Raw genomic sequence first — 27838 nt, 5'->3', positions numbered from 1 at the left:
GCCGTGACACGTCTGAACACGCTGACTGAGCGACACACTGCCTCACAAACACCAGGGGGCGACACGGTAACCCCCGTCAGACGCCTCCACCACAGAGACGTCTCACCACGGCAACAGACGACTGTTGGTGGAGGAAAGAGGAAGGAAACGATCTGAACTGCTCAACATCACCACAGTGAGCCAACACGGACTCTGTACACGCCCTGTGATCCTTCAACATGTTGACTCGCCGCCAATCAGTTCCCGTTCCAGAGAACCAAAGAGAAAACATCCACGTCGCTGCTTTGTGGGAGCATAAAATATAAATAAATATATATAATGTATAAATAATGAGCATAAAATACGTCCAAACGGCAACGTGTTGCCGTAAACATCAGGACAGCACAGTGCTGCTATGCTAGCCTGCCGGCTGGCTGCAAACTGTGGACTGGATTTCCTGCCTCGTCCCTCCACGGCCCATTGAGACCCGCCTCCCTTCAGGGAATCCAGTCCACAGTTTGCAGCCAGCGGAGCGGCAGGGAAACGCTTGAGGAGTCGTTTCAGCAGTAGTAAAGCAGACGAGGCTTCACGGATCAGGAATCTCTTGCTGGTTGGATCGGAAATTTACGATCCGTGAATTATGTTGGTGTCGGAACCCGATACCGGATCGGCCCCGTCCCTAGTTTTATTCACCTTTGTGCACACGAGTAAAACAATTTAATTTATTTACAATGAGAACAAATAAAACACCCATTGTGTGTGTGTGTGTCCATTAACTCGTGGCCTGGTATGCTAACTACATTATTTTAAGTATTTCTGCCGTTTCTGTGTAAATGGAAATCGTTTTCATAAGTGGACATGAGCACTTTTTGAAAGTAAAAAACCTGGAACCTGGAACCTGGAACTTTACCAGGAAGTTTACCTGATGGCCTTTCAAGGAAGGTAAACAGTCGCTCCATGGCGTTGTTGTTTGTTCACAGGAGGAAGTTATTTAAAAATAAAAGAAGAAGAAAAGAATTTATTCTGGATTAAACTAATGTGTTTGTTGTTTGTCAGCTTCAACTGCAGTCATCCAGAACTAACTGAAGTCGTGTAAAGAGTAAACGGCAGGAAACTTGATCGCGTGACACTTTGTTGAAGTGTTTCAACATTTGTTCGGAACTTTTAGTTCGGGACAGTTTCTTGTGACATGTAAACAGCAGCTAACAGCAGTTAGCTCGTTAGCTTGAAACTTCCTGCCGCGTCAAGTCAGCGCACAGCCCGAGTACAGCCAGCCGTCCTTTCAAAGTAAAACCAACACCCGCGGCTTCACGCGAGAACCTCGACATCACGGTATGTTCTGAACCCCAAACCGCAAAAGCCATTAAGTGAGGAGCTTAACAAAATTAAGTTGTTAACTTCCACGTCGCTTTGAGCTTTAGCAGCTCGTAGACTTGGCGCTCCGTCCGTCTTCCTCCGCGAGCTCCTCTAATTGTGAAAGTCTGGACCGGAAGGCCCGAAGTAGCCTGGCAAAGTGAAGTTCTGAAAGCTAAGCTAAAGTTAGCCTTTTCGCAGCTAACAGCGTCAGAAGACCGTTTAAAGCGGCTTCCCGACGCAGAAGTGGGCCGCACCGGTACCAGGACGGTTCGAGCGACGGAGCGCCGCCGGTGCTCGAGTTTAGAGCTCCGCTTTACAACATTAGTCCTTGTTTTGGAGTCTTTGTTCTTACCTTCAGAGGTGCGGTGTGTCGGCTCTTCCTCTGCTTTACCCAGCGTAGCGCGTCACCGCCGACCTGAAGCCGGCAGCGCCCCCAGCGGCGGGACGCGGTACAACAACAGACATCAGCAACAGACAACAGAGGGTTTGGAAACACAAATTGAATATCTTTTTTTAGGTCAGGTTTGTATTTGTCTTTCAGTTAGAGTGATTTTATCTACTGTTATTGTTCTATGGTTGTTGTTTTAAATTAATTTCCATATCCCAGCTGTTCCAACCTGTTAACCATTTAATTAATTACCGCTCTACCTCACTCTACCCAAATGGACATTACAATTCATCCGTTCACTGTTGCTGTCTATTTATTCTATTTCATACCCATACTTTGTCACTTTTACTGTTTATATGATTTTATGGTGTCTAAATTTTTTAATTATTTTAATATTATAGTTGCCTTTTTGCACTGTGGGTCCGAGAGGACTGAAATTTCCTCTGTGCCGTATGTCATGCATATTAGCACACTTGACAATAAAGCTGACTTTGACTTTGACTGATTTAAGCTTTATTCATTTTTCTGATTATGTTTTACAAGTTTGATTGTAGCTGTCCAGTCGTGAATTTCTCTTCCTTCAGCTAAACGTATATATCTCGATCATGAAACATTTTGAACCAGGTTTTTGCGACGAGGTCCAGGTGGAGACTCGTCCCTCTCGTCCTTTAGCGGGTGTGAACCATTGAACTTTATTATTTCAGGGTCAGTTTCTCCCTTCGAACACCGTGGTGGCGCCAGGCACTTTTCAAGTCTCAAAGTTTATTTTCCGCTGTCGCGCCGACAATCGTCTTCCTCCAGCAGGGCGGCGCCGTCTCCTCCAGCAGGGCGGCAGGAAGAAGAGTCTCGAGGAACATGGACTTAAAAAAAACTAGTCTTTATTTATTTATTTAAAATGTGACAGACATTCAGTGAGTCTCACACTGAAGAGCAGTAAAATCTACACACCGGTACCAGTAATCTACACATCGGTACCAGTAATTTACACATCAGTACCAGTACACATGGTATCACCGTCACCTGGCAGCAGGCTGACAGTGCAACGATGACATCACTTCCTGTTTCCAGAGCGTTTCTTCTCCCGTTTCCTCTCCTGGTGCTCCAGGATCTTCCTGTGAAAGACCCCTGCAGGACGAAACGTGAACTTCAGCCAGTGTGTCCTGAACGTGTGTGTGTGTGTGTGTGTGTGTGTGTGTGTGTGTGTGTGTGTGTGTGTGTGTGTGTGTGTACCCTGCTGAGGTCCACACTGCTGCCGCTGCTCCACCTCCTGGATGAACAGGTCAAACATCTGCGTCTGGATGAACTTCTTCACAAAGTGCCGAGTCGTCTTGGAGTCGATGGCCTTGTAGAACTTCCTCTTCTCGAACTGGCCCTGGCCTCCCGGGCCACCGTACGTCACGTAGGACGAGTAATGGCCGACCGTCTTCACGAAGAACTGCAGGAAGGCTTCCGACACCACCCGGTTCAGCTCCTCCGCCGCTGACGGAGGACAGGAGAGCAGATCACATCTCCGAACCTCTGAACACACGTGACGGCTGGACGTTCACCCAGTGAGTTATTCAGTGAGTCGTTCACCCAGTGAGTCGTTCACCCAGTGAGTCGTTCAGTGACTTGTTCAGTGAGTCGGGTAGTAAATGGTAGACACGTTCTCCACCCATACAGGTGACGGAGTAGTAAATGGTAGACACGTTCTCCACCCATACAGGTGACGGGGTTCTCAGGGACTCACCTGAAGCATTAGGTTTGTTCCTCAGAGCCTCCAGGATCTCCGCCTGAAGCTTCGGCGGCAGAATTGAACCTTCGTCTCCGACCTGAAACAAACGCAGTCGTCTGCGGGTCAGACGCAGTCGTCTGCCCGTCAGACGCAGTCGTCTGCCGGTCAAACGTTCCAGAGTCACAAACGTCCCTCCAGACTTTTCTTACCCACTCGGTGAAGGTCTTCTCTTTATCTTCTGACACGTCGACCACCAGCAGCTGTGGCACACAGTACGACTCGTTACTGACTCTTTACCGACTCGTTACTGACTCTTTACCGACTCGTTACTGACTCTTTACCGACTCTTTACCGACTCGTTACTGACTCTTTACCGACTCTTTACCGACTCTTTACCGACTCTTTACCGACACTTTACCGACTCTTTACCGACTCGTTAATGACTCGTTACTAACTCGCTACCGACTCGTTACTGACTCTTTACCGACTCGTTACCGACTCTTTACTGACTCGTTACCGACTCGTTACTGACTCGTTACTGACTCTTTACTGACTTGTTACCGACTCGTTACTGACTCTTTACTGACTCTTTACTGACTCGTTACCGACTCGTTACTAACTCGCTACTAACTTGTTACTGACTCGTTACCGACTCGTTACTGACTCTTTACTGACTCGTTACCGACTCGTTACTAACTCGCTACTAACTTGTTACTGACTCGTTACCGACTCGTTACCGACTCGTTACTGAGTTGTTACCGACTCCTTACTTGTCACTGACTGGCCACTGACTCGTCACTGACTGACCACTGACTCGTTACTGACTCGTCACTGAATCGTCACTGACTTGTCACTGACTGACCACCGACTCCTCGCTGACTGACCACTGACTGACCACCCGGCAGGCTGCAGCGGCGAGGCTCCGCCTCCACTCACGTCGCTCTGCTCTGGCAGCAGGTCCAGCAGGGGCCTCTGGACGCCCAGCAGGAAGGGCGTGGGCGCCATGACGACGTCGATGAGGATCCTGGGGACGATGGAGATGAAGGTGTGCTGCCAGGTGAAGGGGCGGAGCAGAGCGGCCACGGCGTGGATCACCTGGGACAAGGTGCTGCAGAGACAACATGGTCACATGACCCAACATCCACCGCCTTGCCCTGTCTGATCAGGAGACTCCGTCTCAGCTCCGGAACCAGAACCGGTCCAATGGACCTGCGCTGAGTCAGCTCTGGATTAGTTCAGATTATGTCCTCATCTACCCCAGCTCGTCTGCGATGAAGATGATGCGTCTCTCCAGGACGGCGGCGGCGAAAACCAGCAGCACCTCGTCATCCGTCAGGCAGCTGAAGAGCGTGGAGAAATCTACGTGTTCCAACCAGGAGTCCAGCGGGCGAGTGAGAGAGATAATCTGAGGGAGGAGAGGAAACAGTGAGATAATCTGAGGGAGGAGAGGAAACAGTGAGATAATCTGAGGGAGGAGAGGAAACAGTGAGATAATCTGAGGGAGGAGAGGAAACATAATCTGAGAGAGGAGAGGGAACAGATAATCTGAGGGAGGAGAGGAAACAGTGAGATAATCTGAGGGAGGAGAGGAAACAGTGAGATAATCTGAGGGAGGAGAGCAAACAGTGAGATAACCTGAGGGAGGAGAGGAAACAGATAATCTGAGGGAGGAGAGGAAACAGATAATCTGAGGGAGGAGAGGAAACATAATCTGAGAGAGGAGAGGAAACAGATAATCTGAGGGAGGAGAGGAAACAGTGAGATAATCTGAGGGAGGAGAGGAAACAGTGAGATAACCTGAGGGAGGAGAGGAAACAGATAATCTGAGGGAGGAGAGGAAACAGATAATCTGAGGGAGGAGAGGAAACAGATAATCTGAGGGAGGAGAGGAAACAGATAATCTGAGGGAGGAGAGGAAACATAATCTGAGGGAGGAAAGGAAACAGTGAGATAATCTGAGGGAGGAGAGGAAACAGTGAGATAATCTGAGGGAGGAGAGCAAACAGTGAGATAATCTGAGGGAGGAGAGGAAACAGTGAGATAATCTGAGGGAGGAGAGGAAACAGATAATCTGAGGGAGGAGAGGAAACAGATAATCTGAGGGAGGAGAGGAAACATAATCTGAGAGAGGAGAGGAAACAGATAATCTGAGGGAGGAGAGGAAACAGTGAGATAATCTGAGGGAGGAGAGGAAACAGTGAGATAATCTGAGGGAGGAGAGGAAACAGTGAGATAATCTGAGGGAGGAGAGGAAACATAATCTGAGAGAGGAGAGGGAACAGATAATCTGAGGGAGGAGAGGAAACAGTGAGATAATCTGAGGGAGGAGAGGAAACAGTGAGATAATCTGAGGGAGGAGAGCAAACAGTGAGATAACCTGAGGGAGGAGAGGAAACAGATAATCTGAGGGAGGAGAGGAAACAGATAATCTGAGGGAGGAGAGGAAACATAATCTGAGAGAGGAGAGGAAACAGATAATCTGAGGGAGGAGAGGAAACAGTGAGATAATCTGAGGGAGGAGAGGAAACAGTGAGATAACCTGAGGGAGGAGAGGAAACAGATAATCTGAGGGAGGAGAGGAAACAGATAATCTGAGGGAGGAGAGGAAACAGATAATCTGAGGGAGGAGAGGAAACAGATAATCTGAGGGAGGAGAGGAAACATAATCTGAGGGAGGAAAGGAAACAGTGAGATAATCTGAGGGAGGAGAGGAAACAGTGAGATAATCTGAGGGAGGAGAGCAAACAGATAATCTGAGGGAGGAGAGGAAACAGATAATCTGAGGGAGGAGAGGAAACAGTGAGATAATCTGAGGGAGGAGAGCAAACAGATAATCTGAGGGAGGAGAGGAAACAGGTAATCTGGGATTATGACCTCGGTTCCAGACTCGGGAATGAAGCTCTTAATCTCCACGGTGTTTCCTGGAGCAGGAAAAGGAGATTCTCTCAGCTTCTGCATGAACGGATAAATCATCGCCATGGAGATCTGCCTCCTCTTCTCCACCTCGTCGAAGATCTGCACACACACGCACACACACACACACACACACACACACACACACACACACACACACACGAGAGTAAAGTTGCTGGTTCCTCTGCATGCTCCACACGCACGCGCATACACGCACACAGACACGCACACACGCATGCACACGCGCACATGCATGCGCGCACACACACACGCACGCACGCACACACACACACACACACACGACGACCCGCTGACCTTTGAGAAAAGGCCGAAGCAGGCCAGAGTGCTGATGATGCAGAAGGCCTCCGGGGGGCGTGCTCCTCGACCTCCAGGCTGGACGGAGCAAAACATACAGTCAGGAGACGACGGGGTTAAAACGATCTCAAGGTTCCAGGCCAAAACAATCTGAAGGTTCCAGAACAAAACAATCTGGAGGTTCCAGAACAAAACGATCTGAAGGTTCCAGGACAAAACGATCTGGAGGTTCCAGAACAAAACGATCTGAAGGTTCCAGGACAAAACGATCTGGAGGTTCCAGAACAAAACGATCTGAAGGTTCCAGGACAAAACAATCTGAAGGTTCCAGAACAAAACGATCTGAAGGTTCCAGGACAAAACAATCTGAAGGTTCCAGAACAAAACAATCTCAAGGTTCCAGAACAAAACAATCTCAAGGTTCCAGAACAAGACGATCTGAAGGTTCCAGAACAAAACGACCTCAAGGTTCCAGAACAAAACGAGCTGGAGGTTCCAGGACAAAACAATCTGGAGGTTCCAGGACAAAATGATCTGAAGGTTCCAGAACAAAACAATCTCAAGGTTCCAGAACAAGACGATCTGAAGGTTCCAGAACAAAACAATCTCAAGGTTCCAGAACAAGACGAGCTGGAGGTTCCAGGACAAAACAATCTGGAGGTTCCAGGACAAAATGATCTGAAGGTTCCAGAACAAAACAACCTCAAGGTTCCAGAACAAAACGACCTGAAGGTTCCAGAACAAAACGACCTCAAGGTTCCAGAACAAAACGAGCTGGAGGTTCCAGGATAAAAACGACCTGAAGGTTCCAGGACAAAATGATCTGAAGGTTCCAGAACAAAATGACCTGGAGGTTCCAGAACAAAATGACCTGGAGGTTCCAGAACAAAACAATCTGGAGGTTCCAGAACAAAACGATCTGAAGGTTCCAGGACAAAACAATCTGAAGGTTCCAGGACAAAACAATCTGGAGGTTCCAGAACAAAACAATCTGAAGGTTCCAGGACAAAACAATCTGGAGGTTCCAGAACAAAACAATCTGGAGGTTCCAGAACAAAACGATCTGAAGGTTCCAGGACAAAACGATCTGGAGGTTCCAGAACAAAACGATCTGAAGGTTCCAGGACAAAACAATCTGAAGGTTCCAGAACAAAACGATCTGAAGGTTCCAGGACAAAACAATCTGAAGGTTCCAGAACAAAACAATCTCAAGGTTCCAGGACAAAACCATCTGAAGGTTCCAGAACAAAACAATCTCAAGGTTCCAGGACAAAACCATCTGAAGGTTCCAGAACAAAACGATCTGAAGGTTCCAGAACAAAACAATCTCAAGGTTCCAGAACAAGACGATCTGAAGGTTCCAGAACAAAACGACCTCAAGGTTCCAGAACAAAACGAGCTGGAGGTTCCAGGACAAAACAATCTGGAGGTTCCAGAACAAAACAATCTCAAGGTTCCAGAACAAAACAATCTCAAGGTTCCAGAACAAGACGATCTGAAGGTTCCAGAACAAAACGACCTCAAGGTTCCAGAACAAAACGAGCTGGAGGTTCCAGGACAAAACAATCTGGAGGTTCCAGGACAAAATGATCTGAAGGTTCCAGAACAAAACAATCTCAAGGTTCCAGAACAAGACGATCTGAAGGTTCCAGAACAAAACAATCTCAAGGTTCCAGAACAAGACGAGCTGGAGGTTCCAGGACAAAACAATCTGGAGGTTCCAGGACAAAATGATCTGAAGGTTCCAGAACAAAACAACCTCAAGGTTCCAGAACAAAACGACCTGAAGGTTCCAGAACAAAACGACCTCAAGGTTCCAGAACAAAACGAGCTGGAGGTTCCAGGATAAAAACGACCTGAAGGTTCCAGGACAAAATGATCTGAAGGTTCCAGAACAAAATGACCTGGAGGTTCCAGAACAAAATGACCTGGAGGTTCCAGAACAAAACAATCTGGAGGTTCCAGAACAAAACGATCTGAAGGTTCCAGGACAAAACAATCTGAAGGTTCCAGGACAAAACAATCTGGAGGTTCCAGAACAAAACAATCTGAAGGTTCCAGGACAAAACAATCTGGAGGTTCCAGAACAAAACAATCTGGAGGTTCCAGAACAAAACGATCTGAAGGTTCCAGGACAAAACGATCTGGAGGTTCCAGAACAAAACGATCTGAAGGTTCCAGGACAAAACAATCTGAAGGTTCCAGAACAAAACGATCTGAAGGTTCCAGGACAAAACAATCTGAAGGTTCCAGAACAAAACAATCTCAAGGTTCCAGGACAAAACCATCTGAAGGTTCCAGAACAAAACAATCTCAAGGTTCCAGGACAAAACCATCTGAAGGTTCCAGAACAAAACGATCTGAAGGTTCCAGAACAAAACAATCTCAAGGTTCCAGAACAAGACGATCTGAAGGTTCCAGAACAAAACGACCTCAAGGTTCCAGAACAAAACGAGCTGGAGGTTCCAGGACAAAACAATCTGGAGGTTCCAGGACAAAATGATCTGAAGGTTCCAGAACAAAACAATCTCAAGGTTCCAGAACAAGACGATCTGAAGGTTCCAGAACAAAACAATCTCAAGGTTCCAGAACAAGACGAGCTGGAGGTTCCAGGACAAAACAATCTGGAGGTTCCAGGACAAAATGATCTGAAGGTTCCAGAACAAAACAATCTCAAGGTTCCAGAACAAGACGATCTGAAGGTTCCAGAACAAAACAATCTCAAGGTTCCAGAACAAGACGAGCTGGAGGTTCCAGTACAAAACAATCTGGAGGTTCCAGGACAAAATGATCTGAAGGTTCCAGAACAAAACAACCTCAAGGTTCCAGAACAAAACGACCTCAAGGTTCCAGAACAAAACGACCTCAAGGTTCCAGAACAAAACGAGCTGGAGGTTCCAGGATAAAAACGACCTGAAGGTTCCAGGACAAAATGATCTGAAGGTTCCAGAACAAAATGACCTGGAGGTTCCAGAACAAAATGACCTGGAGGTTCCAGAACAAAACAATCTGGAGGTTCCAGAACAAAACGATCTGAAGGTTCCAGGACAAAACAATCTGAAGGTTCCAGGACAAAACAATCTGGAGGTTCCAGAACAAAACAATCTGAAGGTTCCAGGACAAAACAATCTGGAGGTTCCAGAACAAAACAATCTGGAGGTTCCAGAACAAAACAATCTGAAGGTTCCAGGACAAAACGATCTGAAGGTTCCAGAACAAAACGATCTGAAGGTTCCAGGACAAAACAATCTGAAGGTTCCAGAACAAAACAATCTGAAGGTTCCAGAACAAAACGATCTGAAGGTTCCAGGACAAAACAATCTGAAGGTTCCAGAACAAAACAATCTCAAGGTTCCAGGACAAAACCATCTGAAGGTTCCAGAACAAAACAATCTCAAGGTTCCAGGACAAAACCATCTGAAGGTTCCAGAACCAAACGATCTGAAGGTTCCAGAACAAAACAATCTCAAGGTTCCAGAACAAGACGATCTGAAGGTTCCAGAACAAAACGACCTCAAGGTTCCAGAACAAAACGAGCTGGAGGTTCCAGGACAAAACAATCTGGAGGTTCCAGGACAAAATGATCTGAAGGTTCCAGAACAAAACAATCTCAAGGTTCCAGAACAAGACGATCTGAAGGTTCCAGAACAAAACAATCTCAAGGTTCCAGAACAAGACGAGCTGGAGGTTCCAGGACAAAACAATCTGGAGGTTCCAGGACAAAATGATCTGAAGGTTCCAGAACAAAACAACCTCAAGGTTCCAGAACAAAACGACCTCAAGGTTCCAGAACAAAACGACCTCAAGGTTCCAGAACAAAACGAGCTGGAGGTTCCAGGATAAAAACGACCTGAAGGTTCCAGGACAAAATGATCTGAAGGTTCCAGAACAAAACGATCTGGAGGTTCCAGAACAAAATGACCTGGAGGTTCCAGAACAAAAGGACCTGGAGGTTCCAGGACAAAACGACCTGGAGGTTCCAGGACAAAACGATCTGGAGGTTCCAGAACAAAATGACCTGGAGGTTCCAGAACAAAACGATCTGGAGGTTCCAGAACAAAACAACCTCAAGGTTCCAGAACAAAACGACCTCAAGGTTCCAGAACAAAACGACCTCAAGGTTCCAGAACAAAACGAGCTGGAGGTTCCAGGATAAAAACGACCTGAAGGTTCCAGGACAAAATGATCTGAAGGTTCCAGAACAAAATGACCTGGAGGTTCCAGAACAAAATGACCTGGAGGTTCCAGAACAAAACAATCTGGAGGTTCCAGAACAAAACGATCTGAAGGTTCCAGGACAAAACAATCTGAAGGTTCCAGGACAAAACAATCTGGAGGTTCCAGAACAAAACAATCTGAAGGTTCCAGGACAAAACAATCTGGAGGTTCCAGAACAAAACAATCTGGAGGTTCCAGAACAAAACGATCTGAAGGTTCCAGGACAAAACGATCTGAAGGTTCCAGAACAAAACGATCTGAAGGTTCCAGGACAAAACAATCTGAAGGTTCCAGAACAAAACAATCTGAAGGTTCCAGAACAAAACGATCTGAAGGTTCCAGGACAAAACAATCTGAAGGTTCCAGAACAAAACAATCTGAAGGTTCCAGGACAAAACAATCTGAAGGTTCCAGAACAAAACAATCTCAAGGTTCCAGGACAAAACCATCTGAAGGTTCCAGAACAAAACAATCTCAAGGTTCCAGGACAAAACCATCTGAAGGTTCCAGAACCAAACGATCTGAAGGTTCCAGAACAAAACAATCTCAAGGTTCCAGAACAAGATGATCTGAAGGTTCCAGAACAAAACGACCTCAAGGTTCCAGAACAAAACGAGCTGGAGGTTCCAGGACAAAACAATCTGGAGGTTCCAGGACAAAATGATGTGAAGGTTCCAGAACAAAACAATCTCAAGGTTCCAGAACAAGACGATCTGAAGGTTCCAGAACAAAACAATCTCAAGGTTCCAGAACAAGACGAGCTGGAGGTTCCAGGACAAAACAATCTGGAGGTTCCAGGACAAAATGATCTGAAGGTTCCAGAACAAAACAACCTCAAGGTTCCAGAACAAAACGACCTCAAGGTTCCAGAACAAAACGAGCTGGAGGTTCCAGGATAAAAACGACCTGAAGGTTCCAGGACAAAATGATCTGAAGGTTCCAGAACAAAATGACCTGGAGGTTCCAGAACAAAATGACCTGGAGGTTCCAGAACAAAACAATCTGGAGGTTCCAGAACAAAACGATCTGAAGGTTCCAGGACAAAACAATCTGAAGGTTCCAGGACAAAACAATCTGGAGGTTCCAGAACAAAACAATCTGAAGGTTCCAGGACAAAACAATCTGGAGGTTCCAGAACAAAACGATCTGGAGGTTCCAGAACAAAATGACCTGGAGGTTCCAGAACAAAATGACCTGGAGGTTCCAGAACAAAAGGACTCACCAGGAGTCTCCTGCAGTAACCGTTTTTTCTGCTGCCGTCGATCTCAGTCAGGACGAAGGAGAACGTCTCACTGGACACACACACACACACACACACACACACACACACACACACACACACACACACACACACACACACACACACACATACACACACACACACACCGAGAGATGGAAACACACACATACAGGATGTTTGTTACATGTAGTAATCAGAGTATGTACCTGTAGTAATCAGATTACTGTACCTGTGGTAATCAGAGTATGTACCTGTGGTAATCAGATTACTGTACCTGTGGTAATCAGAGTATGTACCTGTGGTAATCAGAGTATGTACCTGTGGTAACCAGAGTATGTACCTGTGGTAATCAGATTACTGTACCTGTGGTAATCAGATTACTGTACCTGTGGTATTCAGTGAGAGGAGCCCAGTTGATTCCTTCAGGGAAACAGAACAGAGTGATGGCCTTCAGGATCTTCTCCTCCTCGTCCCTCTGGGACCTGATCAGCCCGTCCCTCTGAGGACAGAGTCAGAGGACCGACAGGACTGACTGACTGACTGACAGGACTGACTGACAGGACGACTGACAGCAGGACCGACCGGACTGACTGACACTGTTGACCTACAGCAGTACTGACCTACATCAGGACCTACAGCAGTACTGACCGACAGCAGTACTGACCTACATCAGGACCTACAGCAGTACTGACCTACAGCAGTACTGACCGACAGCAGTACTGACCTACATCAGGACCAACAGCAGTACTGACCTACATCAGGACCTACAGCAGTACTGACCTACAGCAGTACTGACCTACATCAGGACCTACAGCAGTACTGACCTCCAGTAGGCCCTCCTCAGTACTGACCTACAGCAGTACTGACCTACATCAGGACCTACAGCAGTACTGACCTACAGCAGTACTGACCTACATCAGGACCTACAGCAGTACTGACCTACAGCAGTACTGACCTTGGGGAACTGGTAGCTGATCTGCGGTTCGTAGTTGTTCCCGTCTTGTTTCTTCAGACTGACGACCACCAGGTACTCGAAGAAGTACTGACCGCTAGCGTAGCGCTGCTGTCTGGAGCTGGTCTGTTCTGCTGGAGGGACGTCTGGAGGGTCTGTGACCTCTGGAGGACAGGGGGGTCGTCACACACACACATACACACACACACGGGGTATTGATCAGACACGTATTGATCAGAGGGGTACTGATCGGGGAGGTATTGATCAGAGACGTATTGATCAGAGACATATTGATCAGAGGGGTATTGATCAGAGACGTATTGATCAGAGGAGTATTGATCAGCTGATACTCACTGTCTCGTTTGCCTTTCCGCAGCGACGCCCACAAGTTGCTGAACCTCTGCAGGGCCCCCGGCCCTCCGTCTGCTGGGGGGCCACCTGGGACACACACACACACACTGTTTGTAGAGGGGGGTCTGTGTTTGCACTGTGGGGGGTGGGGTCTGTGTGGGTCTGTGTTTGGACTATGGGGGGGGGGGGTTGTGTTTGCACTATGGGGGGGCTGTGTTTGCACTGTGGGGGGTCCAGTACTCACTGTGGCTCACGGCCTGGTTGGCTTTGGGCTGCTCGCCTGGACGTCATGGAGGAGTTGGAGGACGGATCCATCGGGGGACAAGAAGAGGAAGACACTCCGTCAAGGGTTTAGTTTGTTTTCCGCTTGTTGACGTCACAATAAAATAAATGGGAGACATTTATGGTCAACATAAAGACTTTCTGTCCACGTGTCCCAAAGCGTGTTGAGAGTGGAATCATGTGGACTTGTCCCGCTGGACGTGGTCTCCCGGCTCCACTTGGCCCTCTGGTTGTGTTGAAATGAGTGAAGCTCAGAGCTGCTGCTCCGTCAAGCTTTGTTTACAGAGCCGAGACGTAAACAAGGGCGACCAGTGGAAACCGTCCCCCCACGTTAACGTCACAGAGACACCAATAACCTCACACCCCTTGTTTTGTTTGTGTGGCATCGTTTTGTTTGTGTCATTGTTTCGTTTATTTGTTTTGATTGTGTGGCATTTGTTTGTGGCATTGTTTTGTTTATGTGGCATTGTTTTGTTCGTGTGGTGTTTTTTTATGTAACGTTGTTTTGTTTATGTGGCGTTATTTCGTTTATGTGCCATTGTTTTGTTTGTGCGGCATTGTTTTGTTTATGTGGCATTGTTTTGTTTATGTGGCATTGTTTTGTTCGTGTGGTGTTTTTTTATGTAACGTTGTTTTGTTTATGTGGCGTTATTTCGTTTATGTGCCATTGTTTTGTTTGTGCGGCATTGTTTTGTTTATGTGGCATTGTTTTGTTGTTGCGGCATTGTTTTGTTTGTGAGGCATTGTTTTGTTTGTGCGGCATTGTTTTGTTTATGTGGCATTGTTTTGTTTGTGCGGCATTGTTTTGTTTATGTGGCATTGTTTTGTTTATGTGGCATTTTGTTTATGTGGCATTGTTTTGTTTGTGCGGCATTGTTTTGTTTGTGCGGCCTTGTTTTGTTTATGTGGCATTGTTTTGTTTGTGCGGCATTGTTTTGTTTGTGCGGCCTTGTTTTGTTTATGTGGCATTGTTTTGTTTGTGCGGCATTGTTTTGTTTGTGCGGCCTTGTTTTGTTTGTGCGGCATTGTTTTGTTTATGTGGCATTTTGTTTATGTGGCATTGTTTTGTTTGTGCGGCCTTGCTTTGTTCCTGTGGTGGAGCTCAAGAGAAAACGATCTGCAGAAGTCGTTGCTAATTTTCAGAATTGAAGAGAATCAAGATTCAACATCTGAATGGAGCCAAAGTGGTCCTCCTAGACCTGGACCCCAAAACACCAAGGTGGTCCTCCTAGACCTGGACCCCAAAACGCCAAGGTGGCCCTCCTGGACCTGGACCCCCTCAGGACCTCCTGGGTCAGGAAGTAGCAGCTGGTGTCTGTTGCTTTAAGGCGTCGTCGTGACGACTGGTTCAACGCTGCAGCAGCCCAACGTGTCGGGACTCGTCCTGCTCTGGTCTCCTGCTGGAATGATCCTCAGTCTGTAGCTCCACCTGGTCTGTAGCAACACCTGGTCTGTAGCTCCACCTGGTCTGTAGCCCCACCTGGTCTGTAGCCCCACCTGGTCTGTAGCACCACCTGGTCTGTAGCCCCACCTGGTCTGTAGCACCACCAGGTCTGTAGCTCCACCTGGTCTGTAGCTCCACCTGGCCTGTAGCTCCACCTGGCCTGTAGCACCACCAGGTCTGTAGCTCCACCTGGTCTGTAGCTCCACCTGGCCTGTAGCTCCACCTGGCCTGTAGCACCATCTGGTCTGTAGCTCCACCTGGCCTGTAGCACCATCTGGTCTGTAGCTCCACCTGGTCTGTAGCCCCACCTGGTCTGTAGCACCACCTGGTCTGTAGCACCACCAGGTCTGTAGCACCACCTGGTCTGTAGCTCCACCAGGTCTGTAGCTCCACCTGGCCTGTAGCACCACCAGGTCTGTAGCTCCACCTGGCCTGTAGCACCATCTGGTCTGTAGCTCCACCTGGTCTGGAGCACCACCTGGTCTGTAGCACCATCTGGTCTGTAGCACCACCTGGCCTGTAGCACCACCAGGTCTGTAGCTCCACCTGGCCTGTAGCACCATCTGGCCTGTAGCTCCACCTGGTCTGGAGCACCACCTGGTCTGTAGCCCCACCTGGCCTGTAGCACCACCAGGTCTGTAGCACTACCTGGTCTGTAGCTCCACCAGGTCTGTAGCACCACCAGGTCTGTAGCACCACCTGGTCTGTAGCTCCACCTGGCCTGTAGCACCACCAGGTCTGTAGCACCATCTGGTCTGTAGCTCCACCTGGTCTGTAGCTCCACCTGGCCTGTAGCACCATCTGGTCTGTAGCCCCACCTGGTCTGTAGCCCCACCTGGTCTGTAGCTCCACCTGGTCTGTAGCACCACCTGGTCTGTAGCCCCACCTGGTCTGTAGCACCACCTGGTCTGTAGCACCACCAGGTCTGTAGCACCACCTGGTCTGTAGCTCCACCAGGTCTGTAGCTCCACCTGGCCTGTAGCACCACCAGGTCTGTAGCCCCACCTGGTCTGTAGCACCACCAGGTCTAGTCTATAACTCCATAGAGCTGGACTGTGACTCTGTAGAGCTGGACTGTGACTCTACACCTCCACCAGGTGACTCCTCCACCAGATGATTCCTCCACCAGGTGACTCCTCCACCAGGTGATTCCTCCACCAGGTGATTCCTCCACCAGGTAACTCCTCCAACAGGTAACTCCTCCACCAGTTGAGTCCTCCATCAGGTGACTCCTCCACCAGATGACTCCTCCACCAGATGACTCCTCCACCAGGTGACTCCTCCACCAGGTGATTCCTCCACCAGGTGATTCCTCCACCAGGTAACTCCTCCAACAGGTAACTCCTCCACCAGTTGAGTCCTCCATCAGGTGACTCCTCCACCAGATGACTCCTCCACCAGATGACTCCTCCACCAGGTGACTCCTCCACCAGGTGATTCCTCCACCAGGTGATTCCTCCACCAGGTAACTCCTCCAACAGGTAACTCCTCCACCAGTTGAGTCCTCCATCAGGTGACTCCTCCACCAGATGACTCCTCCACCAGATGACTCCTCCACCAGGTGACTCCTCCACCAGGTGATTCCTCCACCAGGTGATTCCTCCACCAGGTAACTCCTCCAACAGGTAACTCCTCCACCAGTTGAGTCCTCCATCAGGTGACTCCTCCACCAGATGACTCCTCCACCAGATGACTCCTCCACCAGGTGACTCCTCCACCAGGTGATTGCTCCACCAGATGACTCCTTCACCAGATGATTCCTCCACCAGGTAACTCCTCCACCAGGTGACTCCTCCACCAGGTCACATGGGTGGAGCAGCAGCAGCCTGGAGCTCCAGGCTGCAGACAAGTTACAACAGCGACCTGCTGGGAAGGAATGACTCCTGAACACTGACTCCTCCTGTCTGTTGCTGCCTGACCACCGTCAGTGTCTGTGGTCAGTGTCAGTGGTCAGTGTCAGTGGTCAGTGTCAGTGGTCAGACCCGGCCTCTGAGTGGCGGTACTCCAGTAATCTATTACTCTGGCTTTCAAAGTTCCTCCAAGAAATGCAGACGTTACCAACCTGAGTGATTCATTTGACCAAAACAAAGTTTAATCGAATCACAAAACTAATCCGACCGAAGAATCCAGACTTTGAGATCAAGGTGAGGATCAATAAGAAAACCTGGATTAATTATCTGGATTAATTATCTGGATTAATTATCTGGATTAATACAAAAGTCTGAGAAACAACAAACAAATGAATCATTCGTCACAGAAATGTTGTTGCGCTTCCTGAGATGATTAATCTGCGTGACACCTGAACACACCACAACAACACACACACACACACACACACACACACACACACACACACACACACACACACACACACACACACACACACACACACACACACACACACAGACGAGGAAGTGAACAGTAACTCACTCCATCTGCTCCGAAAGTCCGACAAACGGCCTCTCCGCCTCAGCCTCACCGCTTCACTCATCCCGGCGCTCCTCCACCTGCACCTCCGACTCCTCCTCCACCTGCACCTCCTACTGCTCCTCCTACTGCTCCGCTTCCGACACCCCGGTGTGTCTTCACTCAGGAGCGGCAACGCGCCGTCTCCACGCGCGCGCGCACACACACACACACACACACACACACACACACACCGCTGGTTCCTGAACGCACCACCAGGCGCTGCCTGCGGTGGTTCTGGATCGAACAGTGTGACTGTGACTCTTCCGGTCTGCAGACCGAGACCAGGAGGATCAGTCCCGAAGTGGCCAGCAGAAGGGGGCGGGGCCACAGACCAGGACAGGTAGATTCATTCAGGTGGGTAGACTGAGACAGCTGATCTCCAGCTGATCTCCACCTGATCACCAGCTGATCTCCAGCTGATCTCCACCTGATCACCAGCTGATCTCCACCTGATCACCAGCTGATCTCCAGCTGATCTCCTGCTGATCACCAACTGATCTCCAGCTGATCTCCTGCTGATCACCAACTGATCTCCAGCTGATCTCCTGCTGATCACAGCTGATCACCATCTGATCTCCAGCTGATCTCCACCTGATCACCAGCTGATCTCCAGCTGATCTCCACCTGATCTCCAGCTGATCTCCAGCTGATCTCCACCTGATCACCAGCTGATCACCAACTGATCTCCAGCTGATCTCCTGCTGATCACCAGCTGATCACCATCTGATCTCCAGCTGATCTCCACCTGATCACCAGCTGATCTCCAGCTGATCACCAGCTGATCACCAGCTGATCACCAACTGATCACCAGCTGATCACCAGCTGATCACCAACTGATCACCAGCTTATCACCAGCTGATCTCCAGCTGATCACCAGCTGATCTCCAGCTAATCACCAACTGATCTCCAACTGATCACCAGCTGATCACCAGCTGATCACCAACTGATCACCAGCTTATCACCAGCTGATCTCCAGCTGATCTCCAGCTGATCACCAACTGATCTCCAACTGATCTCCAGCTGATCACCAGCTGATCACCAACTGATCTCCAGCTGATCTCCAGACATCGTCTCTAAACTGACCAGTCCCACTAAACTATGTCTGAAGAATAAAGTTCACCAGAAGAACTGAAGCAGATTCATATCAGACTTATTGATCCACATAATCAATACCGCCGATGTTCTCGATGTTTCTTGAGGAACCACGATCAATAGACCTGATTGATTATCAATGATACTGTAGATAGATCATCGCTTCCTGTCAGGAACAAGCTCTCAGCAGAGCAGCAAGGTGTGACTCGCTGGAGCTCCGCCTCCGTGACGCCATGACGTTGTGGGACTCGATCGCATGACCACATGCAGGAACAGGAACACTGGTCACCATGGCAACGGTTCTACACCAACCTGGTTTGTGGAGCTGCAGCGAGGAGCCGTCGTCACCTGGAACGGATCCTGGAGAACAAACCCAGGAAACAGCTGAGTCATCACTTTGTCAGAACCCTGATTGATCAGCTGAGAACCCTGACAAACTCCTGGTGTCCTCTGGCAGGAATCATGTCAGGACATTCTCTAGCCAGTCTGATTCCTGTGTGTCCTAAGGTTGTCCCAGGACATTGTGCCCACTGTCTGTCCCTTCAGAATGTCCATGAGCTTCAGTCCAACAAACAAGCAAATCTGAGGAGGTGCTTTTCTGGACCTCAGCAGTCCACCGAGCTCGGGTTGTAGGAGGCGGCTGTGCTGGACAGTCTCCGTTACGCTGGGGCATCTGGAGGAACAGCTGGAGGGACATCTGGAGGGACAGCTGGACCTCTGCTACGCTGGGACAGCTGGAGGGACATATGGGCCTCCGCTACGCTAGGACATCTGGAGGGACAGCTGGACCGCCGCTACGCTGGGACATCTGGGGGGACAGCTGGACCTCTGCTATGCAGGGACAGCTGGACCACCGCTATGCAGGGACAGCTGGAGGGACACCTGGACCTCCGCTACGCTGGGACATCTGGGGGGACAGCTGGACCGCCGCTACGCTGGGACATCTGGAGGGACAGCTGGACCTCCGCTATGCAGGGACAGCTGGAGGGACAGCTGGACCACCGCTATGCAGGGACAGCTGGAGGGACACCTGGACCTCCGCTACGCTGGGACATCTGGAGGGACAGCTGGACCACCGCTATGCAGGGACAGCTGGAGGGACAGCTGGACCTCCGCTACGCTGAGACAGCTGGAGGGACAGCTGGACCTCCGCTACACTGGGACATCTGGAGGGACAGCTGGACCACCGCTATGCAGGGACAGCTGGAGGGACACCTGGACCTCCGCTACGCTGGGACATCTGGGGGGACAGCTGGACCGCCGCTACGCTGGGACATCTGGGGGGATATATGGACCTCCGCTACGCTGAGACAGCTAGAGGGACAGCTGGACCTCCGCTACGCTGGGACAGCTGGAGGGACACCTGGACCTCCGCTACGCTGGGACATCTGGAGGGACAGCTGGACCACCGCTATGCAGGGACAGCTGGAGGGACAGCTGGACCTCCGCTACGCTGAGACAGCTGGAGGGACAGCTGGAGGGACAGCTGGACCTCTGCTACGCTGGGACATCTGGGGGGACAGCTGGACCGCCGCTACGCTGGGACATCTGGAGGGACAGCTGGACCACCGCAAAGCTGGGACATCTAGAGGGACAGCTGGACCGCCGCTACGCTGGGACATCTGGGGGGACAGCTGGACCGCCGCTACGCTGGGACATCTGGGGGGATATATGGACCTCCGCTACGCGGAGACAGCTAGAGGGACAGCTGGACCTCCGCTAAGCTGGGACATCTGGAGGGACAGCTGGACCTCCGCTACGCTGGGACATCTGGGGGGACAGCTGGACCTCCGCTACGCTGGGACATCTGGGGGGACAGCTGGACCTCCGCTACGCTGGGACAGCTGGAGGGACAGCTGGACCTCCACTACGCTGGGACAGCTTGGACAGTCATCATGTTCCACAGCTTTCAACTGGCATAGCTGCATCAAATGTCCAGCAGCAGGACGGACACCTTGGTCCTGAGGGTGGGACTGAGCTGGACGCTCTGAGGACTAAACTGCGGGGAGCTGCTGAGGTGAGGACCTGTGGGGTGTCTCGTGTCCACTGCTTCATGTGGGACGTGTCTGCTCACCTTTCCTGGACGTCTCCCGGGCAGAGGAAAATGGCCGCTGCGCCCTCCGTCCTCCGAACCCCGCCTCGTCCGCACTGTGGTGTCTTCCTGTGGAGTGAAGTGTTGAAGAATGTCCCAGACTTCAACCCGTCTGGGACATTTATGTCCATGTTGTTTCCACGCTTACGTTTGATCCGGAGGGACGAGAAGCTGAAACTTCTCCGGGAGTTTGGAGACAGATCCATGTCCTGAGGACAGAGGGAGAGGACATCAGAAGACACGTCATTTCAGCTACACGTCAGGACGAAGCAAACTTTAATCGTACAGCAAAATCCAACAACAACTTCATGACAGTAATGAAAATGTCTGCTGTGGAGGTAAATCAGGCTGCTGTGGGGGTAAATCAGGCTGCTGTGGGGGTAAATCAGGGTGCTGTGGGGGTAAATCAGGCTGCTGTGGGGGTAAATCAGGCTGCTGTGGGGGTAAATCAGGCTGCTGTGGGGGTAAATCAGGGTGCTGTGGGGGTAAATCAGGCTGCTGTGGGGGTAAATCAGGGTGCTGTGGGGGTAAATCAGGCTGCTGTGGGGGTAAATCAGGCTACTGTGGGGGTAAATCAGGCTACTGTGGGGGTAAATCAGGCTGCTGTGGGAGTAAATCAGGCTGCTGTGGAGGTAAATCAGGCTACTGTGGGGGTAAATCAGGCTGCTGTAGGGGTAAATCAGGCTGCTGTGGGGGTAAATCAGGCTGCAGTGGAGGTAAATCAGGCTGCAGTGGAGGTAAATCAGGCTGCTGTGGAGGTAAATCAGGCTGCTGTGGGGGTAAATCAGGCTGCTGTGGGGGTAAATAAGGCTGCTGTGGAGGTAAATCAGGCTACTGTGGGGGTAAATCAGGCTGCTGTGGGGGTAAATCAGGCTGCTGTGGGGGTAAATCAGGCTGCTGTGGAGGTAAATCAGGCTACTGCAGTGGAGGTAAATCAGGCTGCTGTGGAGGTAAATCAGGCTGCTGTGGTGGTAAATCAGGCTGCAGTGGAGGTAAATCAGGCTGCTGTGGAGGTAAATCAGGCTGCTGTGGTGGTAAATCAGGCTGCAGTGGAGGTAAATCAGGCTGCTGTGGGGGTAAATCAGGCTGCTGTGGTGGTAAATACGGCTGCAGTGGAGGTAAATCAGGCTGCTGTGGTGGTAAATCAGGCTGCTGTGGAGGTAAATCAGGCTGCTGTGGAGGTAAATCAGGCTGCTGTGGGGGTAAATCAGGCTGCTGTGGTGGTAAATCAGGCTGCTGTGGAGGTAAATCAGGCTGCTGTGGAGGTAAATCAGGCTGCTGTGGTGGTAAATCAGGCTGCAGTGGAGGTAAATCAGGCTGCTGTGGGGGTAAATAAGGCTGCTGGGGAGGTAAATCAGGCTGCTGTGGGGGTAAATCAGGCTACTGTGGGGGTAAATCAGGCTGCTGTGGGGGTAAATCAGGCTGCTGTGGAGGTAAATCAGGCTTCTGTGGGGGTAAATCAGGCTGCTGTGGGGGTAAATCAGGCTGCTGTTGGGGTAAATCAGGCTGCTGTGGAGGTAAATCAGGCTGCTGTGGGGGTAAATCAGGCTGCTGTTGGGGTAAATCAGGCTGCTGTTGGGGTAAATCAGGCTGCTGTGGGGGTAAATCAGGCTGCTGTGGGGGTAAATAAGGCTGCTGTGGAGGTAAATCAGGCTGCTGTGGAGGTAAATCAGGCTACTGCAGTGGAGGTAAATCAGGCTGCTGTGGAGGTAAATCAGGCTGCTGTGGTGGTAAATCAGGCTGCAGTGGAGGTAAATCAGGCTGCTGTGGAGGTAAATCAGGCTGCTGTGGGGGTAAATCAGGCTGCTGTGGGGGTAAATCAGGCTGCTGTGGAGGTAAATCAGGCTGATGTGGGGGTAAATCAGGCTGCTGTGGTGGTAAATCAGGCTGCAGTGGAGGTAAATCAGGCTGCTGTGGAGGTAAATCAGGCTGCTGTGGGGGTAAATCAGGCTGCTGTGGTGGTAAATCAGGCTACTGTGGAGGTAAATCAGGCTGACGTGGGGGTAAATCAGTCTGCTGTGGAGGTAAATCAGGCTGCTGTGGAGGTAAATCAGGCTGCTGTGGAGGTAAATCAGGCTGCTGTGGAGGTAAATCAGGCTACTGTGGAGGTAAATCAGGCTACTGTGGAGGTAAATCAGGCTGCTGTTGGGGTAAATCAGGCTACTGTGGAGGTAAATCAGGCTGCTGTGGAGGTAAATCAGGCTGCTGTGGTGGAGGTAAATCAGGCTGCTGTGGGGGTAAATCAGGCTGCTGTGGAGGTAAATCAGGCTGCTGTGGAGGTAAATCAGGCTGCTGTGGAGGTAAATCAGGCTACTGTGGAGGTAAATCAGCGAAGCAGCAAGGTTCGTAAAAAGAAAGTGAAGAAAGGAAACGACTCACCTTCAGCCTGTTTCACCTTCAGCTGATCTTCGATCTTCTGACGCGATTTGGTGGAGTTCTTCACGCCACATGTAGTGTGTGTGTGTGTGTGTGTGTGTCAGTGTGTGCGTGTGTCTGTGCGTCTGTGTCGCGCGTGTGTGTCTGTGTTGTGTCTGTGTGTGTGTGCGTCTGTGTCGTGTGTGTGTGTGTGTGTGTGTGTGTGACTGCTGTGAAACAGCAAGTGTGAGTGAATGAGGAAGTGTCGTTGATGGACTTTAGTCAGGCTGGGATTTCCTCTTTCAATGTTGCACCAAAGAAAAGCTGTGTGTGTGTGTGTGAGTTCAGTGTGTGTGTGTGTGTGTGTGTGTGTGTGTGTGTGTGTGTCAGTGTGTGTGTGTGAGTGTCAGTGTGTGAGTGTTAAACCTGTTCAACAGCTTTCAGAACCAGTTAATCGAGGCTTCATTTAATTTGTGTAACGACATTAAAGCAAGTCAAAACAAACGGAACACCCTGATGGTTCTCCTCCTCCGACTCTGGTTCTGCAGGTCCATGACGCCTCTCTGGTTCCTCACTGGTTCCTTTCTAGATTCTCTCTGGTTCCTTTCGCGATCCTCTCTGGTTCCTTTCTAGATTCTCTCTGGTTCCTTCCTGGATTCTCTCTGGTTCCTTTCTGGATTCTCTCTGGTTCCTTTCTAGATTCTCTCTGGTTCCTTTCTAGATTCTCTCTGGTTCCTTTCGCGATCCTCTTTGGTTCCTTCCTGGATTCTCTCTGGTTCCTTTCTGGATTCTCTCTGGTTCCTTTCTGGATTCTCTCTGGTTCCTTTCTAGATTCTCTCTGGTTCCTTTCACGATTCTCTCTGGTTCCTTCTGGATTCTCTCTGGTTCCTTTCTAGATTATCTCTGGTTCCTTTCTAGATTCTCTCTGGTTCCTTTCGCGATCCTCTCTGGTTCCTTTCTAGATTCTCTCTGGTTCCTTTCTAGATTCTCTCTGGTTCCTTTCTAGATTCTCTCTGGTTCCTTTCACGGTTCTCTCTGGTTCCTTTCTAGATTCTCTCTGGTTCCTTTCGCGATCCACTCTGGTTCCTTTCTAGATTCTCTCTGGTTCCTTTCTAGATTCTCTCTGGTTCCTTTCTAGATTCTCTCTGGTTCCTTTCGCGATCCTCTCTGGTTCCTTTCTAGATTCTCTCTGGTTCCTTTCTAGATTCTCTCTGGTTCCTTTCACGATTCTCTCTGGTTCCTTTCTAGATTCTCTCTGGTTCCTTTCTGGATTCTCTCTGGTTCCTTTCTGGATTCTCTCTGGTTCCTTTCTAGATTCTCTCTGGTTCCTACGTTGATCAGCTGATGCAGGTTACAGTGAGAAACGTTAAAGTCGTGTTCCAACACAATTTTATTGAAAACATTTGATGATGATGATGATGATGATGATGGTGATGATGATGATGATGATGAACTCTGCTGGAAATAAATGTGAGGAAGCAGCTTCTTCATCCTACCATCACAGGTCAACAGACACACAACTGTCCAGGACCTGGACCAGGACCAGGACCAGGTCCAGGTCCAGGTCCTGGTCCTGGTCCTGGTCCAACACTACAGTTTGTTGACAGCAGCTTGGTTCCGTTGTAGTCTGGCCTTCATCCCAGCGATCATCTCCTGTTGAGCCAGTGCACTGAAGTCAAACTGGGAGGATGAGGATGATGAAGATGATGATGATGATGATGAGGCCCCCGGACCGATGGACTGGCCCCTGCTGCTCCCCTCGGCCTGGCTGCTGTGGCTCTGAGCCTCTTGGCCGTCGCTGATGGACTCCCCCCCCTGCTGGGTCGGCGCCCCCTGCTGGTCTCCTGCAGCTCGGTGGCTGCGCTGCGGCTCAGACCTGGAGTCGGCCGGCGCCCCCTGCTGGGTCGGCGCCCCCTGCTGGGTCGGCGCCCCCTGGTGACTCAGCGCCCCCTGCTGGGTCGGCGCCCCCTGGTGACTTGGCGCCCGCTGCTGGGTCGGCGCCCCCTGCTGGGCCGGCGCCCCCTGGTGACTCAGCGCCCCCTGCTGGGTCGGCGCCCCCTGGTGACTCGGCGCCCGCTGCTGGGCCGGCGCCCCCTGCTGGGTCGGCGCCCCCTGCTGGGTCGGCGCCCCCTGGTGACTCAGCGCCCCCTGCTGGGCCGGCGCCCCCTGGTGACTCTGCGCCCCCTGGTGACTCGGCGCCCCCTGCTGGGCCGGCGCCCCCTGGTGACTCGGCGCCCCCTGGTGACTCGGCGCCCCCTGGTGACTCGGCGCCCCCTGCTGGGCCGGCGCCCCCTGGTGGACAGAGCACAGCAGGTTAACCTCCATTGTGGTGTGAAGCAGCAGGTTCCTCCAGCAGAGCCTGGTCCTGCTCTGAACCTGCACCGGAGACCTGGACCTGGAGCTGGACCACAGTCCAGGACCTGGACCAGGACCTGGATCTGGACCACAGTCCAGGACCTGGACCACAGTCCTGCTCTGGTCACGAAGACGAGCTCAGCAGGAGTCGTTACTGAGACAAAGAACCGTCGTCATTTAATCTGTTCTGATAAACAATGAAACACCAGAGAGGCGCTGTGACATCACTTCCTGTCCTGGTCTGTGGCAGAACCAACAACCCTGAGGCTAGCTCTATGGTAGAACCAACAACCAGCTCTATGGTAGAACCAACAACCAGCTCTATGGTAGAACCGCCAATCAAGAGGCTAGCTCTATGGTAGAACCAACAAGCAGCTCTATGTTAGAACCAACAATCAAGAGGCTAGCTCTATGGTAGAACCAACAAGCAGCTCTATGTTAGAACCAACAATCAAGAGGCTAGCTCTATGGTAGAACCAACAATCAAGAGGCTAGCTCTATGGTAGAACCAACAACCAGCTCTATGGTAGAACCAACGACCCTGAGGCTAGCTCTATGGTAGAACCAACAACCAGCTCTATGGTAGAACCAACAACCAGCTCTATGGTAGAACCAACAATCAAGAGGCTAGCTCTATGGTAGAACCAACAACCAGCTCTATGGTAGAACCAACGACCCTGAGGCTAGCTCTATGGTAGAACCAACAAGCAGCTCGATGGTAGAACCAACAACCAGCTCTATGGTAGAACCAACAATCAAGAGGCTAGCTCTATGGTAGAACCAACAAGCAGCTCGATGGTAGAACCAACAACCCTGAGGCTAGCTCTATGGTAGAACCAACTGCAGCTCTATGGTAGAACCAACAACCCGTACCTCTCTCTGGCTCGTCGACGCCTCAGATGAAGTCTGGACCGCCGGCCTGGAGCCGCGGCGTCCGGCCTGCCTCTTGACGGACAGGTAGATGTGTCCGCGGTAGAGCGCGATGGCGGTGCCGCGGTCCGTCAGGACGGCGGCTGGCGGCGCCCCGGGGGGGCCGATGGGGGGGCCGCGGTGCGTCAGCCTGCCGGGGTTGGCGCCACGCAGCAGGGTGTAGGCGGCGCGGTTCGGAGACACGATGGACATCTGGACGGGGGCCTGCAGGGCGCCGCCCCGGGACCTCAGGGCGGAGCTCAGCTTGCCGGGGGCGGAGCCCGCCGCTCGCCGGCCCGGCCTCCGCAGCAGCACCGGGCAGATCCACGTGACCTCGGGAGGGGGGGAGGGGCCGCCGGGGCCGTCCTGACGGGGGCCTTGGAGGTGGATGCGCCTCTGCACCGCCCGCGGTAGACTGCTCAGGGGGACGGTCGTCACCTCGGCCTCCACCGGGACGAAGATCTGCAGCTGGTTCAGGACGTCCATGACCTGCGGGAGCATTAGCCTTAGCATTAGCATTACTGCAGACCTGCCTGACCACACAGCATTAGCGTTACTGCAGACCTGCCTGACCACACAGCATTAGCATTAGCATTGCTGCAGACCTGCCTGACCACACAGCATTAGCATTAGCATTAGCGTTACTGCAGACCTGCCTGACCACACATCATTAGCTTTAGCATTACTGCAGACCTGCCTGACCACACAGCATTAGCATTAGCGTTACTGCAGACCTGCCTGACCACACAGCATTAGCGTTACTGCAGACCTGCCTGACCACACATCATTAGCATTGCTGCAGACCTGCCTGACCACACATCATTAGCATTAGCATTACTGCAGACCTGCCTGACCACACAGCATTAGCATTGCTGCAGACCTGCCTGACCACACAGCATTAGCATTAGCATTGCTGCAGACCTCAAACCACAAACAGACTCAGTCAATGAGAACAGAGTTAAGTATTAATTAAAACATTTGTTTTCCAGCTGTGACGGTAAAGACATCAAACATAATGAAGATTCAACAACAGGAACCAATAAAATGAAAGATGGACTTTCACACTCACACACACACACACACACACACACACACACACACACACACACACACACACACACACACACACACACACACACAAAACAGACTGAAATTCGAGAAAAACAGAGTAAAGATCAGATCTTACCTGAGAGAGAGAGAGAGAGGGAGGGAGGGAGAGAGGGAGAGAGAGGGAGTTGGAGGAGGAGAGAGAGAGAGAGAGAGAGAGAGAGAGAGAGATTGCGTGCGACTTCACCGGGAGAAGCTTTTCCGGGTTGGTAGAAAACATCATAGACCTATAGACATAGATAAATAAACATAGATTATACATGAACACGTATTTTGAAATACACAAAACATTGGAACTAACATGAAA

At 50.7% G+C, this 27838-nt stretch overlaps 3 protein-coding genes across 4 annotated transcripts in view; all 3 read right to left on the bottom strand.

Annotated features, from left to right (window-relative positions):
* LOC308130203 (serine/threonine-protein kinase 38) overlaps positions 1-1737 on the bottom strand; it is a 15501-nt gene extending 13764 nt beyond the window's left edge. The window contains exon 1 of the mRNA XM_080496424.1: positions 1688-1737. The gene's annotated coding sequence lies outside the window, so the exon portion shown is untranslated. The remainder of the gene's footprint in view (positions 1-1687) is intronic.
* Positions 1738-2605: 868 nt separating this feature from the next.
* On the bottom strand, positions 2606-23372 carry LOC308130854 (DENN domain-containing protein 2D-like). Of its 2 annotated transcripts, XM_080497352.1 has the most exons (17): positions 23185-23372; positions 20954-21014; positions 20788-20874; positions 19026-19073; positions 13671-13706; positions 13430-13513; positions 13079-13239; positions 12510-12622; positions 12106-12175; positions 6666-6743; positions 6312-6452; positions 4694-4842; positions 4374-4545; positions 3647-3697; positions 3453-3534; positions 2954-3202; positions 2606-2848 (listed from the first exon to the last, which is right to left on the bottom strand). In XM_080497352.1, the coding sequence occupies exons 2-17, from the start codon at positions 21009-21011 to the stop codon at positions 2775-2777; spliced, it is 1653 nt and encodes a 550-aa protein (XP_080353478.1). In that variant the 5' UTR covers positions 21012-21014; positions 23185-23372; the 3' UTR covers positions 2606-2774. The 2 variants fall into 2 exon arrangements, with proteins under 2 accessions (XP_080353478.1, XP_080353479.1); XM_080497353.1 differs by lacking the exon at positions 2606-2848 and having other exon boundaries at positions 3069-3202; positions 3453-3574.
* A 1376-nt stretch (positions 23373-24748) lies between these two features.
* On the bottom strand, positions 24749-27721 carry LOC308130702 (uncharacterized protein). The gene is made up of 3 exons (XM_080497137.1): positions 27611-27721; positions 26389-26913; positions 24749-25452 (listed from the first exon to the last, which is right to left on the bottom strand). Exons 2-3 carry the CDS (start codon positions 26908-26910, stop codon positions 24751-24753), a joined length of 1224 nt encoding a protein of 407 aa, XP_080353263.1. The 5' UTR covers positions 26911-26913; positions 27611-27721; the 3' UTR covers positions 24749-24750.
* Positions 27722-27838: the final 117 nt, after the last annotated feature.

Source organism: Blennius ocellaris, assembly GCF_963422515.1.
Source record: "Blennius ocellaris genome assembly, chromosome: 5".
In the NCBI taxonomy this organism is placed as follows: domain Eukaryota; kingdom Metazoa; phylum Chordata; class Actinopteri; order Blenniiformes; family Blenniidae; genus Blennius; species Blennius ocellaris.
This window is presented reverse-complemented; position numbering and strand designations above follow the sequence as displayed.

What these genes read in the sequence shown, in the direction of transcription:
- LOC308130854 (XM_080497352.1), bottom strand. Translation starts at nt 21,011, where the DNA reads ATGGATCTGTCTCCAAACTCCCGGAGAAGTTTCAGCTTCTCGTCCCTC. An exon ending in TCAGCTACCAGTTCCCCAAG is followed by an intron (nt 12,623 to 13,078) that starts GTCAGTACTGCT and finishes CTCTGTCCTCAG; the next exon opens with AGGGACGGGCTGATCAGGTC. An exon ending in GCTTCGGCCTTTTCTCAAAG is followed by an intron (nt 6,453 to 6,665) that starts GTCAGCGGGTCG and finishes GTGTGTGTGCAG; the next exon opens with ATCTTCGACGAGGTGGAGAA.
- LOC308130702 (XM_080497137.1), bottom strand. Translation starts at nt 26,910, where the DNA reads ATGGACGTCCTGAACCAGCTGCAGATCTTCGTCCCGGTGGAGGCCGAG. An exon ending in CGTCGACGAGCCAGAGAGAG is followed by an intron (nt 25,453 to 26,388) that starts GTACGGGTTGTT and finishes TCTGTCCACCAG; the next exon opens with GGGGCGCCGGCCCAGCAGGG.